The sequence below is a fragment of the Camponotus vicinus genome, unplaced genomic scaffold, assembly GCF_025532165.1.
Source record: "Camponotus vicinus isolate PSW18456_S1 unplaced genomic scaffold, iyCamVici1.0 SCAF_5, whole genome shotgun sequence".
NCBI lineage: Eukaryota > Metazoa > Arthropoda > Insecta > Hymenoptera > Formicidae > Camponotus > Camponotus vicinus.
The window spans coordinates 858358-875028 of record NW_028141977.1 but is presented as its reverse complement, the minus strand read 5'-3'; the positions used below and the strand labels follow the sequence as shown (position 1 = coordinate 875028).

At 28.8% G+C, this 16671-nt stretch overlaps 1 protein-coding gene and 1 pseudogene across 2 annotated transcripts; both read right to left on the bottom strand.

Annotated features, from left to right (window-relative positions):
• Positions 1 to 6235: 6235 nt before the first annotated feature.
• On the bottom strand, positions 6236 to 10850 carry LOC145971653 (uncharacterized; annotated as a pseudogene). Its single transcript, XR_014438917.1, has 7 exons — positions 10200 to 10850; positions 9891 to 10112; positions 9640 to 9753; positions 9477 to 9566; positions 8764 to 9002; positions 8487 to 8646; positions 6236 to 6694 (listed from the first exon to the last, which is right to left on the bottom strand). The product of XR_014438917.1 is annotated as an uncharacterized LOC145971653 (transcript).
• On the bottom strand, positions 10206 to 12895 carry LOC145971652 (uncharacterized). The gene is made up of 2 exons (XM_083099558.1): positions 10867 to 12895; positions 10206 to 10404 (listed from the first exon to the last, which is right to left on the bottom strand). Exon 1 carries the CDS (start codon positions 12893 to 12895, stop codon positions 10967 to 10969), a length of 1929 nt encoding a protein of 642 aa, XP_082955684.1. The 3' UTR covers positions 10206 to 10404; positions 10867 to 10966.
• Positions 12896 to 16671: the final 3776 nt, after the last annotated feature.

The following is a 16671-nucleotide window of genomic DNA, read 5'->3' as shown; positions in this document are numbered from 1 at the left end:
ATTGTTGCCAGTGCCGCAACGAGAAAGATCTACCTCACACTTTAAATCTTGATATTAATCCAACTCTTTCTCGCGCTTCACGTTTTTTATCTTTATATGATACCTTTGCGAAAAGCAGCACTCGTCATTTTTCCATGGTAGTTTTTACATTTTTGAGAAAATTTGTATATTTGTTAAAGTTTGAAAAAGTAAATCTCTGTACATTTTTACCTAATTTTGTTTTGATAATCGTAATCAGAAAGATATTTCATATTCAATAAAAGTGGAAATGGAAACTTCTCTCTCTCTCTCTCTCTCTTTTTCTCTTCCTCTTTATTTCTATCTTGTTAATATATTTTTATAAAGATTTTTTTATTCACGCTGCATTTGTTGGATGCAATTATCTGTTATTCGGTTTATTATTTGTTTGATACTATTACATTTATTATATTTATTAATAATAATATTTTTAAAAAGTATAGGCAATCATATATAATGATATAAAATATGCACGTTAAATATATATTGCAATATCCAGACAATTTATGACAAAATGATGAGCTCCTCTACAAACGTACAAACATTTTTCTCTTTTTACGTGCAATCGATAGAATAAAATGTCACCTATAATTATTCATCAATGTCGCAGCGAGAATGAGACGGTGATGTGACGGACTCGAAATTCTAATTTGTCTTGCTTGAAACAAGAAAGAAGTGCACTCGCTCTCGAGGACATTTCAACAAATATTTTAAACAATCTCCTCTGTCCGTCTTTCCGCCCTCGAGTAGATCGTCAAACAGTCGACGAGTAATTGCGCAAGCACTGTCATCTCCCCATCGTCGTCCGGTAATAGGTAGTAAACTGTCGTTCGAAGAGTACCTTTCGGTCTACTTCGTATTCGTCTGTCCAAGAATCAAGTAATAATCATTTGCATTTTATTCGTGTCTCCACTTTGCTGTTGCTTTATTTCTCTCTCTCTCTCTCTCTCTCTCTCTCTCTCTCTCTCTCTCTCTCTCTCTCTCTCTCCTTCTCTGTATCTTTCTCTTTTCTTCTTCTTCTTCTTCTTCTCTCTGAATCTATCTGTGTCTCTATTGTGTAATCATTACATAGAAAATGTACAGTTCTTCCTCTCTGACTTTTCTTACCTTCACTTCTGTAACATCTTTAGAGAGAGTTGATAGAAGTTCGCGAGCCTTTCAACAATAAATCCTTCACAAACTAAACGATGTTTCACTCGCCATTACAGCTACAATCAATAAACATATACATATCTTTTATATAATTTTTTTGCAAAAATTTTGGTAATAATTCAGATGATTTTAGTTTATTACAAAAATTATAATGACGTTATCAAGGAAGATATGTAATGATATAATCGTGTGTGTATAAATTACTTAATTATTTATCAAAAGCCAATCAATTTTCAAATTTTTCAATTCATGAATTTTAATAAAAAATCAATGATTGAATTAACGTATCTTGATACGGAACCAGATGAGACCCATAACAATTTCTAATCTATTATTCGATCTGACAATGAGATATTTCTTAGTCTTAAAATTTCATTCAGCTAATGACCGTATAATATTTTTAATTTTTTTTTATATATTGGTTTATTTATTTATACTTATGCATTCCTAATAAAAAAATGTTTTTAAATTTATTATATGAAACAGTTATTTATTTTAAACACATACACACGTACCAAAAATGATATTTTTGAATGTATATAATTACTCATAAAATATGACAAACCGACAATTAATATCACGAATGTATACACGCGAGAAGTTGCTCAATTACCGGCGGAAATTCGTACTTTTGTCACCGAACACTTCGTTTCATTTTGTGCACGCACACACACTAGTTGCGAGCTCGAATATATCGCGGGTGTGAAGGACTCATCCGCCAAATCCGTACCGGGGATTGTGAAGTTGTAAATTGGAATGAAATTGCAGTCGCTAATGCGCCGATTTAAATGTAAACGCGCGGAAATGGAGACGTTATAGCCATTCGCAACACCAAATCGAATGGCGATCCCGCCTTTTTATGACCGATTTCCTGCTTGAAGTAAACATTTCATGCTGACATTGGCACTGTCATCTCGTTGACGTTGTGTACAATGTTTTTAAATAATTACAACAATTTCGGTGGAGTAATTAAATTCTTTTGATCGTGCACGCGTATGCGATCTATCTAAATCGTAAAATTAATCACCAATATTTTACTAATATCAAATACATGTGGTTCATAAAAAACATGGCGTATATTATTTCCCAATTAAAATGTTGGTTATCGATAAATGAACTCTTAGAAATTCCCTTTTCAAAAAATTAAACGGTACGATTCACATTCGATTCACGATACAATTCACAATTGTAAAAAGCACATATCGGTATTCTGTTACGCTTAGCATTGTTACGATAATTGAAATCCGTTTAATGAAATTGGTCGTGGTGCAAGCGCATATTTTCTCGAGTAATCTCCGGATCGTATGCATCGTTAGATTCAGAGATCAGAATTTTCTGGGCGATACAGTACAAGACTATTATGCAAATCAGTTGAAGCTTACTGTATTTCTCCCGGCAATAAGCCGAGAGCATTATAATGGGCTCTGCGATAAGCGTTCGATAAAGCAACTATTTATATCGGACAGCCGCGTAACAACTGATAAATCTCGTACATAAGTAAATCGAATACGGTCCCGACTTCGTATTGACGTACTGATATTTTTAAAAATCTGCAACTTTTTCCACGATTAATAGAGAAAATTCCCAGACTATCCGATAACATTCAGAGTGATAATTGTCACTTTTCATATCGTTCTAGAAAAATATGATTCTTTTAAGCTTGCATTTTCCTCAGAAAATCGATCGAGCTTTTTCAAAGCTCAAGATATTTTATCTTTTACAGAAATAATAATCTATTTATTATATTTGTATGCAAATATATTCCATTAAAAAATAATATAAAATATGAAAATAATATGAAAATAATATATTTAATTTATTTATTTATTTATTTTAAATAGTCGACGTATTTTAACATAACTAAGCATCAAGAAATGATAAATAGCTAATGATTATAAAATAAATATTTAAAAATTATTCATTATTTTTTATGAGGACTGAAAGATTCTATTCGTGATATAAAATGATCGAATCTTTGATATAATTTTGTTGCTCATCGCTATAAGATACAAATCTCTATAGAAATCAATTCTATAGAAATCCTGAACAGAGCTTCGGCGAACTGCTTTGATCGGGTTAGACCCACCGCGTAACATCTCGACTTCGCGATAATAACGGGAGTACGATTTAACTTGGTTAAAGTGCAATTACTCAGCGGTTAACCCGAACTACTCCCTCATCTCTGTTTACTGTGTACTCAAGAAATCAGTAGCTGAGTTTAGTCACCATGCTCAGAAATCGTGCGCGACGGTTTGTGCATGCATTAATTAATTGACTTCCCTGACTACGAAACGTTTCTACCGAGATTATAAGATGATAGCAACTAACAGTACTTACATACGAGAAAATGTTTAACAAGAGAATATAAATTCCTATAATTTAATTTATATCAATTATTTATATTAATTATATATAATTTTAATATATATCAATTATATTATCAGCTACATTATTGAATATAATTAATTAAATTTTTATATTATTAAATATAGTTATATAAACTTAAATATAATGCTTTTAAAATTTTAATTACTATTTATTCTTGTGTTTTTATTATTCAATTTAATTTACTTGTCAAAATAAATATGAAAACATGATTTTATATATATATATATATATATATATATATATATTTATTTATTTATTTATTTAATTAATTTGACAAATAAACTAAATTGAATAATAAATATAAAGAATACACACACAGGATCCCAAAATTTTCGCACTATCTGCTAGAAATAGATTCTTAATTATTTAGATTATTTAGAGACGATTTTTCTTTAGCCAAAATGTCGAGAAAAATTAGCATTTTTTTGCAAGTTTCCAATTTTGTCATCGCTATATCCTAACTGAATTTTAAATTAAGGTTCTATTAAAATAAACTCTATTTAAAATTAATTAAAGGACGTGATTTTGGTAATCTTTTAATTCTCCATAAAGAGAATTTAGTTTGTGCGAAAAGTTCTTGCTTTTGAAATATAACGCGAAATATAACACGAAAATTATTGATTCCTTGATATTTTTGTTGAGAAAAAATCATCTTCAAATTATTTCAAGAATTTGCCATTAGCAGGTACCTTGGATTACTTTGCAAATATTATCACAGAATAGAATGACATAAATACAAAAATCATAACAATTTTCAATTATTTAAGCATCAATATCATACAATATATTATGGACAAAAATAAATTTTCTTGTGTATTTAAAAGAATTAAATTATTTTGACACTATTAAGTTCTCAAATAACAGGTGTCTTGTTCGACGGAAATAAAATCGAAATCGGGTCAAACGCATAAAGCGGCTAAGATGGCCACTTCGAAATCTACTGCGTCGTTGGCGCTTCAACAGCTCGCACAAGTTGGAGTTTCAGAAAGTTGATACGATGTGCCTGGTGTACGGTATGCGCTCATCTTTATTAATATGAGGATGGACCGGCGAGAGAGTTTTAAGTTGGCCTACCGGAGCAGCTCAGCTAATATTTACGTTTCATTTTGTTGAAGCTCCACAGCCGCTCTAGAGGTTTGATGAAAATTGCGCGGCAACATCATGGATGGTCATTCCTTGTATGGTTTCCCCTGTTTGGTCGGGATCATTTTCTGAATTTGCATTTTACGTTTGACGAATTAAATCTTACTCTCTATTTAATAATTTGCAATTTGCATTACTGTACAACAACTGTGTAATATTACTATATCGTTATCTATATCTATTATCTATTATTATATACTATATCTATTATCGTTAAGATATCACGATATCGGAAATTTAATGATGAGTACAAGAAGCTATGAAGAAATTTCACCTTCATCCTCCTTCAACATTGTATCCGTCTGGGAGAGCAATTAGTAGCCATCAGCCTTAATAACAGCATGTCTTAAAATTTCCCTTGCCTATCGCAAGCTGTAAATTACGCCTCGGATATTTACAAAAAAAGCATTGTAAGGTGTATTTTGAAGTTACATATTTTTTTTATATTTGCTATAGTTTTACGAATATTTAATACCAAAAATGTAGATGGAACATTATTGTAAATAGAGGTTTTTCATTTATGTAATTTTATATATATACATAGGTCATATTTTATATTTTAATTGGACTTGTCAACGTCAGAGATACAGATAAAATCATACAGCATATTGAGTAATATAAATAAAATTCAAAAATTTAATCATTATCGACGAAATTTATTTCTGCATATATATCTATATTACATCGCTAATATAGCAAGCAATATCGCGGCAAAGTATGTACATATAATATCTCTAAAGTTTAAAATTTTATCAAGTCTGGTTGTTCAATTTTGAATCTGATCTGCTATAAGAGGGAGAGAAAAAAAGAAAGAGAGAGAGATGGTCCAATTAATATTCGAAAGATATGTTTCCTGTTGCTGTGCTCTTTAACAACAGATTTTGCTCGACGCGCACTGTAGTCCAAGGCGCGTCCAAGATGGAGTTTTCCAATTAGTGCGTTTATATCCCAATAAGCACAAGTACGTCCTATGTACGTACGACGAACGTACATGCTGGACATAGTGTACATCCATTGGATGTCCATATCAAATACAGTAGATGTCTATAGGACGTCCATTGTATGTCCGTTTGCAACTCCAATGGACATCCATAAGACGTCTTTACTGGACAAACTATGGACAAACTATGGACCTGAAATGGACGAACTATGGATCTAATGAACAAATTTTGGATCTTAAATGAACGAATTATGGACCAAATGGATGAATTTTGGATCTTTTATGGACGAAATTCGAATCTTAATTGGACATACTTCGGACAATTATTACGCATGTATAATTCATAAATAATTAAATAATTGGTAATAATTAATAATAATTGTATAGAAAACTGGAAGAATATTTATTTTTGATTTATATTGTTATTCTGTATGTACACTGGCAAACACTGATCTCTGTTTCCTGAGATAAAAAGGTGAAAATTATTATTACATTTTATTATATGCAATAATTTATTCTCCCCTTTTACCTCAAAAAACGAATCAATATCAGCCAATAAACATTATTACACTTTATATGTTTTACACTATCACATGTATTAATTCATATATATTTTGCATATCAACATTTTATCACAATGGTACTTATATATACTTTCAACTTTACAAGTATCATATATCACATTGTTTTACATATTGCATATCACAATATTTTATTATCAAAATATCTATAAACTAAAACTGATAAACTAAACAAATTTATAAACTAAATGCATAAACTAATATATATACGTGTATGTGTGTGTGTGTGTGTAAACTATAAAGTATATAAACTAAAAGAAAAAAATATTAAATTGGAAAGAACAGCAATATATAAAAATTGAAAAGAATAATAATATTACAATAATAATTAAATTAAAAAATTAATTGTTGTTATTTTCTCCTTGGTTTTTATTCTTATTATTGCTGCGTTCCTTTGCTCTTCTTAACCATTTTTGAATCGCTTCTTCGCAATCTTTATTGGTGGAGTTTGGAATACTCTTTTTAGTAGAACCTGTAATATGTTAAAAACAAATTAACAATTAGAAAATTGTACATAGATAATATATTTATCTAAATTATTTGTTTTATTTGTTATATATTTTTATTTATATTTATTTATTATATATTTTTTAATATTTATTTTTTTATTTTATTTAATAATTATCTTGACGTTTTGATCAGTCTAGTCTCTCATAGTATGATTTTTATTCCTTGATATTATTATAATTAATGCAAATTTAATTTTTAAATAAGTTATTAGTAAGAAACGTGATATTTCTAACAGTGTTTAAAGATTAAACAAAATCTTTTTCTTTTAATGATACATAGAAACTCTTTAATTTCTTACCAACTGATGAAATTTCGTTTTGGTTATTTGACATTGATGAGCAGCAAGTCAAAAAAAGGAAGTCGATGAAATTGTTCAGTAATGAATCATCGAAATCACGCGGTTCACTACGGACTTATATAATAATTTAAATTAAAAATATTTAATAATTATAAAAGCGCAGAAAATTCTGCACTAAGTTCAAAATATATCTAAATATACAAAGTATAATTTGATATGCAAGATGTTCCATTTTAACTTACACGGCAAATATCTCTTGAACAATGTATAAAAATATTTCAGACAAAAGTTGTAAAATTTCGAAGAAGAAAGTTAGTGCTATTAATTTTTTCCTAAAGGGTGAGTTTCTAAGTTATTTGAAAGTCTTTTTTTTAATAAAATTATCTTGTTTTTTTATGTGAATAGATTATTAACGCCTTCTTAACAACTTCTTTCTCCTTCGAAATCCTACAACTTTTGTCTGAAATATTTTTCTCTAAAATATATTGTTTAAGAGATATTTTGCTGTGTATATTAAAAAAATGATATACTCTGTATATATTATTAACTCTCTAATGGAATTTAATAGTGTTATAACTACATATATAATTATAAATATTATAACTAAATATAATTAAATATACAAAGTATAATTTGATATATATATATATATATATTATAGTACAGCGGTTCTTAACCTTTTTTACGATGCGGACCCCTTCTTATCACATTATTTTCAAGCAGCCTCCCAAGTATTAAGTAATGTAAAATTAAGTTTCTTGAAAATAAATTTTCAGAAATTTTCATTTTAGAAAAAAAAATCTGGAAGAATCCGCATTTACCTTAATTTAAAGTTGAAAAACAGCATAAACCAATTATTTGTCTAAACGCAATAATTAAAATTATTAGGACATTTAAAAATGTTATCTATTTTCTATTTTGTAATTGTCCGAATTAAAATATTTTTATTACATGTATTTCTTTTAGTCTTTACTGCTAAAATTTACTCATATACAGAAAGAGTAATGCAAGAAAAAAATGACACGCGACTCACAGACTCACACAATCAAGGACGGCTTATGTCATGCGTCCGTGTACGCGCAACCAAGTGCCGCTCGACCAAACGCACATATACGCCTGAGATAAACGGTTCATATACTTCATGTAATTGTTTTTGCATTACTTTTCCAACGAGGATTACACATAAGTTCGTAAACTTTGTGTTTTTTCCGCTATTTCTTCGAGCTTTTGCGGATCCCCTGTGAGGACATCGCGGACCGCCAGAGGTTCACGAACCCCAGGTTAAGAACCGCTGCTATAGTGTATATATCAAATAATACACAATATATTTAGTTATAATACCAACAATGAAAATAACTAACAAAAAAGTCAGTTACAATTGATTCAACAATAATCTTCAATCTAAAACAGTGATTTTAAATAAGTTAAGTTAAAGATAATCTAATAAACTATTTACCAATTATTAAATCGGCTATTTTTAGTTTATTAAATATTTTCTTTGCCCGCCTTCCTAACCAGCTGTAAGTAGCTGCAAGATCATTTGTTATTACCAACTGTAAAGCTCTTTGTATAAAATTATATATGGAATATCCACCAATCTTTGAAAGTTCATTCATCTGCAAAATTCAAAATAAGAATAATATATTAATTAAAACTTTTAACTAATAATATTGTAATATAATGTAAAAAAATATAGCATGTATTTGAAAATAATAGATATTATAAAAAATTACCGCAACGTTAAAATTTTTTTCTAAATTTAGATATTCCTCAACACGAGCTAAATCTTCTTCAGTTCGTGCAGGAAAATCAAACATTTGCAAAAAGGAGATTTCTTCTTGTACTTGATTCACATTATTATTTGCAGCGAGATTATTAATAGATGTAGTTAATTCCTAGAGTGCATCTATGTATTGCCACATATTTGCTTTTAGTATATTTTGTTGACGAATAATCTCTTTGAAATATTTCTCTAGAAAAATGGAATTTATTAATAAATTATTGAACATATGCGCGCGCGTAGTACGTAAATTCGATAATAAGTTTAACAAAAAATATATATAAACTGTAGATTAAATATACAGGCGGGTGTCACTTAATTCGCGCCCACTATTTACATAGTAATATTCCTCATGGAAAACCTTGTCAAAAAGTTCTGAACCTTTTTTTCTATAAAACAATAAAGAAATAATTATTGAGTAAAGTATAGTTAAATAGCGCCGAGCTTTAGCCTGGCGTGTGTTAGTGAGCCGCACACTATTAGACCCGCGGTTCATTGACGCGCATTAAACTAAACCTCAGCGCTGTTTGGTTATATTTTACTCAATAATTATTCCTTTATTATGTTATAGAAAAAAATGGTTCAGAACTTTTTGACAAGATTTTCCATGAGGAATATCACTGTGTAAATAGTGGGTACAAATTAAGTGATATCCTCTATACATACCGCAATTGTATTGTAAATGTAATGGACAACATTTGCATTCATTCATAAATGGCCGGTCATTGCTATTCAAATCTTCGTTATTATCAAAATCTACACATTATAATTTTATATTTTAGACACAGTTAATTATTATGAAAATATATTATAAAAATAATTTGAAAACCATTTGATTTTGAAGTGCCCTTTCGAAATTTCTCAGTATTTGACAATGTGCTAATATTAGTAGCTTCATCATTGCTCTTTTTTTTCGGCTTGGTTTTTATAAAAGTATTGTCTTCTGAAGAAAAAAACAATTGAGGATCAAACTTTAAATGTAAATTTTTGAATTCATAAATTGATTGCTACTGTTTTATTTTATTTATAAAATTTTTATAAAATTTCTTTAATATATCAGATAGATAAATGTATACAAACCGTTTGTTGGTTTCATACGTGGAGGAGTCGGTAATTTAGTGGCGAATTGGTTGTCATTGTTATTATCGTCTGACGACGATAAATTACTCTCTTCAAATGAGGAGCCATACGTTTTTATTGTGATTTTCCTTTTAGACACGGCTAATCTACCGCTGACATCAGAATTTATATCAGAAGAATATTCTGCTTTACGACATTTCTCTTTTGCTATTGAATAATTGTCTGAAACAAAATAACAAGTGACATATAACGTAACAAGATACAATAAATAATTTTTTTATTAAAATATAATAAGTAGTATATATTTACCGAAAGTTCCATGTCTTAGAATCCGAACAGGATATGAGGGCCAACAAGTTTTTGGTTCTTCGTGATTTCTAATTGCTGCAGTTATTTTATCAAATGGAAGCGATGGCCAATAACACTTATTGTTAATTAACCAACTAGATGGAACCGCTTCTACGGTATCTTCGTCCGTGAAAATGACGATTGTCCACGTTTTTGCCATATTTTTCTACACATTCTCAACAATTTGTACATAACTGGATGCATCCAGAAGTACGACCTTGAAGTGAGCGGTCGTACTTCTGGATGGACCCAATAATTCCAGATCACAATAATTCCGAATATTATAAATGTAGAATCATACCATCAATAAAATTTATTTCACAAAAGAATAATTAATATATTTTTATTATTTTATATTCATAATTTAATATTAATATTTTTATTAATAATTTGTCAATTTTAATTACAAAATATTATAAATAGAATTAACATTACTTAAATATAAAATATAAAATTCAATCGACATTACTTAAATAATATTAAATTAAAATTTTTTAATATGTAAAAATAAAATCATAATCCGATCATAAAGAGTGAAGTAAAGGAAAAACAACAAATTTATCTTTAAATTGTAATCTGACACATTTATGCAATATTTCATTAATATTCCACCTTTGGAGATTCTTACTAATATTTTCCACTAAATGTATACCTAAATCAGAAGATTTACATAGTTCATTATAAAAATCTGTTATTGATTCATATTTATTTCCTATTATTACTGCATTTTAACTGTCTATACTAGCAATATTTTTAATTAAAATGATGTCACCATTGCTTAATCTACAACAATTATCTGGTTCTTTTATTTTCAAAGTAAAATTAGGAAACACTATTTTTTCCCACTGACTTCTATATAAATTTCGATCTAAAGGGCCATTATTATGTTTATTTAATAATTCGGGTTCGATATTCAATTTATTTTCTTTGTTTAATTCCACGAAGTTTTCTTCATGTATACGATTTATTATTTGTTGTAACGGTTTATCTTTTTTACGAATATATCCTTTTATTTTTTGCATATGATTTTCGAAGGGGTAGGCACTGTAATTTTGTAAAACACCAAATTTTTTTACATCCTCATATACATGTAACAAATTATGTATATTAATTGTACAATTGTCTTTACCATACAAAATGATAAAAGATTTTACAAAATAATTAAAAAGAGAATTAGCATAATCTAAATATTTAATATGAGGAGATGATAAAATAGTTACAGCAACATTCAAACACATGAAATTGAGATAAATGTCATGACTGAGAACAGATTTTAAAACTACAGGCCCTGTGTATAGTAAAAATTGCCTGAATTCTGTTGCCTTCCACCTTCTACTTTCTTGTAACGATCTCGGTTTACGATTGAATTCCAATGGAATATTTTTAACTTGATTTATTAATAAATCAGAAATTTGTGAAATTTGTGTATGAGAAAATTTTGTTGGTGGTTTACCAAAACACCACAAATGTACTAAAGTTCTTGTAACGCCCAGATCAATTAAATGCATTGGCTCTACAGGAAAATCATTAATCATATTTAAATCTTTAATTAATTCAAGATCTGAAATTTTTAAATTTACATGATGTTCTTCTTGAGTTTTTGATCTAAATTCAAAATCGGTTCTATCACGAAATTTTCTTAAACTCGAAAAACAAACTCTACCATTAATATAATCCCCCTCAATATGACATTTTGTACACGAATAATAACCAGTATGACCTTTAGTAAATTTAATAAACGCCTTAGCAGGCGTATCACATATGAAACCTTTAATTTTAAAAGGATAGTTAGATTCATTTATTGTTATACCATGCGTTGATAAATCGATAGCTTCATTGATAAAATCTTTTAGAAATACATTTGCATCATTTGGTTTTGTTTCTCCGTGATATATGCCTACAATACCTACTTTACAACGATTTTCAACTAAACTGCATAATATTGGCCACAACTGTTGATTTGAACTTTTAAAAAGAGGTAAGCCATCAATATTTATATAAACTTCTACTTGTTGTAAATTTTTTAAAGTTATAAATGAAAAAAGTTTCTGAACGCAATTATTTAAACCGAAATGAAAATAATGTCCTGGTTCAACAATTTTTAAAGCTATTTTTCTAGGAGTTTTCATTAATACGCGAGCATCCGAAGGCAAATCATTATGTTTTGACTTTAAAATACCTAATAATTCATTCAGAGCAATATGAGTAATTTTATTTTTCAGAGCCCAAGTAGCTAATTGAGATGCTAACGAAGATTCATTAGCTGTATTATTGAAATTTTTATTACTAATTAATTCATCGTTATTCAAAGTATTTTCATTATTCGAATCATTGTTGTTATCAGATTCATCATTATCTGAGTCAAAATTTTCTATATCATCTATATTGTTATCTATATTGTTATCTATATTATCTGCTATATTGTTATCTATATTACCTATATTGTTATCTATATTATTATCTATGTTATCAATCTCAATAGTGAAATCATTATCCAATTCAATGTGACCATCAATGCATGGTGTTGTAATAAATTCTTTAATAATATCATTATTTTTATTTAAAAATTGAGCAAAATCATCAGATTTAATTAAATTTATTGAAATATCTGTACAGGCTTTTGCGCGCCTGTAATATTTAGTAGAAATTTTAGGCATACTTACTTTTTATTTTCTGTATAACAGTCTCTAGTGCAATCTCCCAAAACCTGGTGGTCTTGCGCTCCAGAATTAAAACTCTATAAAATAAAAAATGTCTTAATTTATATTTAAAAGTACTTATTCTAAAGAATATAGAAAATAAGAATGTGTTCATGATGCATTTGTATTTTAAACTTTCATATTTTAAGTCTATGTGCTAACAATAAATTAAATTAATATTTTATTTATATGACAATACATATTTTTTATCAAGCAAGAATAGAGTTTAAGGAGCCTATTCTGTAACTTTTAACAATGTTGTTATGCATTACTGCACAGATTTTGTGTATCATATAATAGCTGCGCAATGATACACAACAACATATCATTAAAATATAGAATAGATTCCTAAGTGTACAGTATTTATTTATTTGCTTATCGTAATTATAATCTCTTTTAAAAATATAAATATATTATGAAATAGTTCTGCTTTGATATTGAATCTATTCAAAAATCATCGTTGGCTGAGATGTATTCACATAAGCTAAACACTGCCACATTTTTGAAATTAATTTATATTTTTAAACATTTTTATTGACATTTTTGTTAATAGTAATAATTATAAGCTAACAAAATCAATAATATACTAGATATATATCAAGCATTTTTCAGATTTTTACATATATTGTATCAAAATTACATATTCTCAATAAAAATACAATATAACAGTAACATATAACATTATAATGTTATAATTTCGTATTCAATAATATGTAACTGCAATGTAATGTGTCTTGTTTATAACAGTTACATTTGTTGAGTAGGAAATTATAACATTAATATATTATATATGTTGTTAGAGTATGATATTTTACTGATGAGAATATGTATATGATTTTGATTCAGCACAGAAATCTAAAATATGCATACATATATAAGATATATAATTCATTTTGTTAGCTTGTCATAATTACTATAACAAAAAATGTCAATAAAATTATCTATCCTAACAGCACATTGTGAATATTTCTCCATCAATGATGACTTATTTCAAACAGAATCAATATTATCGAAGCAGAATTACATCTTTGTTTTAAAATAAATTATAATCACGATAAGCAAATGAATAAATAGTACTGTACACTTAATTGTATTCTATTCTTGTTTGATAACAAGAAATACATGTATCAATAAAATACCAAATTTTTAGGTTATAAAATTGCCCAAATAATTTTTACAAATACGTGTAAAACACATGTACTACACAATTATACATATACTTACAGTTTTAATTCTTGTATCCGTACAGTAGTATCCTCTCTATTTTGTAGCCGTTAAAACGGCTGATTGATTATAATACTTCACTGAATCTCACGATTGGAATCCAAACGTTCACTTTCAGGAAATAGCGGTAATCGAGCATCGATCAACGTGTCGCGCTGTGACGACGATCGATATTATTGGCTCTGCCATTTGTAATATTATTTTCTTTTTTACCATTGGCTATGCAACTCGTGAACTAAATATGAATCGTGCATTACACACAATAATTGTTAGTGTTAATTTTTTGATCACAAATGCAAACAATGAATTTTATGTAATACTTATTATCATGTAATACTTATTATTTATTATAATATTACAGATGAATTACGATAAAGAATTTGTAAATTTTCATCCTTTTTGGAACAAAAATGAATAATCCAAAACAAGTCCATGTACGAACATCCATTGGACGTATAGTATATATCCATAAATTAATTATATAAAGTGGATTTCAAATGGATGTCCACTGGATGTACATTTATTATTAGACAATGTACGTACTTATATGGACGTACAATGGACAACTGTTTTATGTCCATGGATATATGATCGTAAAATGGACGTAAAATGAATGTCCATAAGATGTACTGTGCTATTTGGGATTAAATTACCCGACGGGCTCGCAGATAATGGCCTGCCAGTAATGAGATAGTCCCGTCGAATGCTCGGTTATATCTCGCGGCAGATAAGGCCACAGTCCCTAACAACGAGACGGTTTGACGGGTTAGAATCAGTAGAGGAGATGCTCTCGGTATTCGAACAATCTCGTTTCGGAATAACTTGGAGCGACAGTCGACGAAGTTATTGGAAATTTAAGAACAGATATTTCTCGCTTTCTCTCTCTCTCCCTCTGCTCCAACAAAATCTTAAATCAAAATTCTACAAATAAACTATAATAATCTAATTAGGATGTATGGATATATACTGAATGCACATGGTGTAAAATATAGAAGCGAGCGAAAAGATTGTGTTCTTGGATCAGTTTGATCTTTCTGATCCATAAAAAGATCTAATGTAATTATCGAAAAACCTGTAATTTTCCTTCAGACAACGGCAAAAAAATGATATGATAAATCTCTCAATATCTACGGATTTATCAAACCTTCTACCCTCCCCGAGGACATCCCCCGCTCCATGAAGGGGACCGAATTGACACATTTTGTTTTATCAATTTTAAACACTGTTCCACTCTTCGACTAGAGAACTTGCTCATTCTTTGCGAATAAAAGATAGAATATTGTCTTTAACATATTCAATCTTTTTTCTCTCTTCCTTTAAAAATATCATAATATTATTTGTAAAGTAAATTTACCTTCTTTTCTTTATATATAATGTTTTACACCTGGTATATGTATGTATTATATCAGATGCTGTAAAAACTATTCAACTGTTATTTTTATCATTACTACTTTTAATCACTTTTACTCAACTAAGAGTCTGGTGAGATTTATATTCACGATATAAATTGAAATATCTTAAGAAATAAATATCTTCAACACTTCAAACGAGAAAATAGTATAATATAAACTTTGCACCAACGAAATCACTTTTAAAGAAGCAATATAATACGAGAGAAAAAGAAGTCGTTTTGCTGCTGACACAGAACCAAAATTATAAAATTATCTCGACCGAGATCAGCCGATTCGAATAAGATCCGATAATCAAGAATCTTCTCAACCAGCCTGAATTTATGATTCTATAATACCCGTTTATATTTAAGAGAAACGACGTGAATAGAACCGGGATAAATTATGAGTAGGCGACCACTGAAGGTACGATTTACGATGACCGAGTTGTTTACCGAATGCGTAATGCGTTTACCTGGTGATTCAATGCTCGGCCCGTTTGTACGTCAACGTACGTGTGGGCCAACGTTTCGCGACGACGAACGCAATGATTTTCATTCTCAACGCAGCGGGCGAAAATTGTAAATCTCCCTTCGACGTTTCACGCAATTTGGTAGGCTTCCGTTTCATAAAACGTCCGGCGGAAAATGCGAACGATGCACAAAAACGCGACGATGTAATGTCCGGGATGACTCCCCCAAATGCTCTCGCATCGAATTTCTCGCGAGAATCCGCTAAACATGAACATTGGCGCGTTGAAAATTGATTTGCCGACCGCATAATGCATCGAAAAAAACCTGAAAATTTATAAAAAAATTTATTTTTGCAAGATGCAATAGTGTCATATCTTGCGTTTACTATCTAATCTAGCTAAGGTAAATTTCTTAATAAAAATTTGATGAAACGATTTTTTACATTAAATACATACATATTAAAAATTTGTTATTTAAAAGTAAAGTTAAATAAAGTTAAGTAAAGTTTAAATCAATATTATCTTCATCTTTCATTATTTAGATTTTTTTAAATGAAAATTAAATCCGAAATTGTAAAAAAGAGCACAATAATTAAAAAATATGTACGCATATCAAATTGATATATGTATAAATAAGAATACTTGATGAG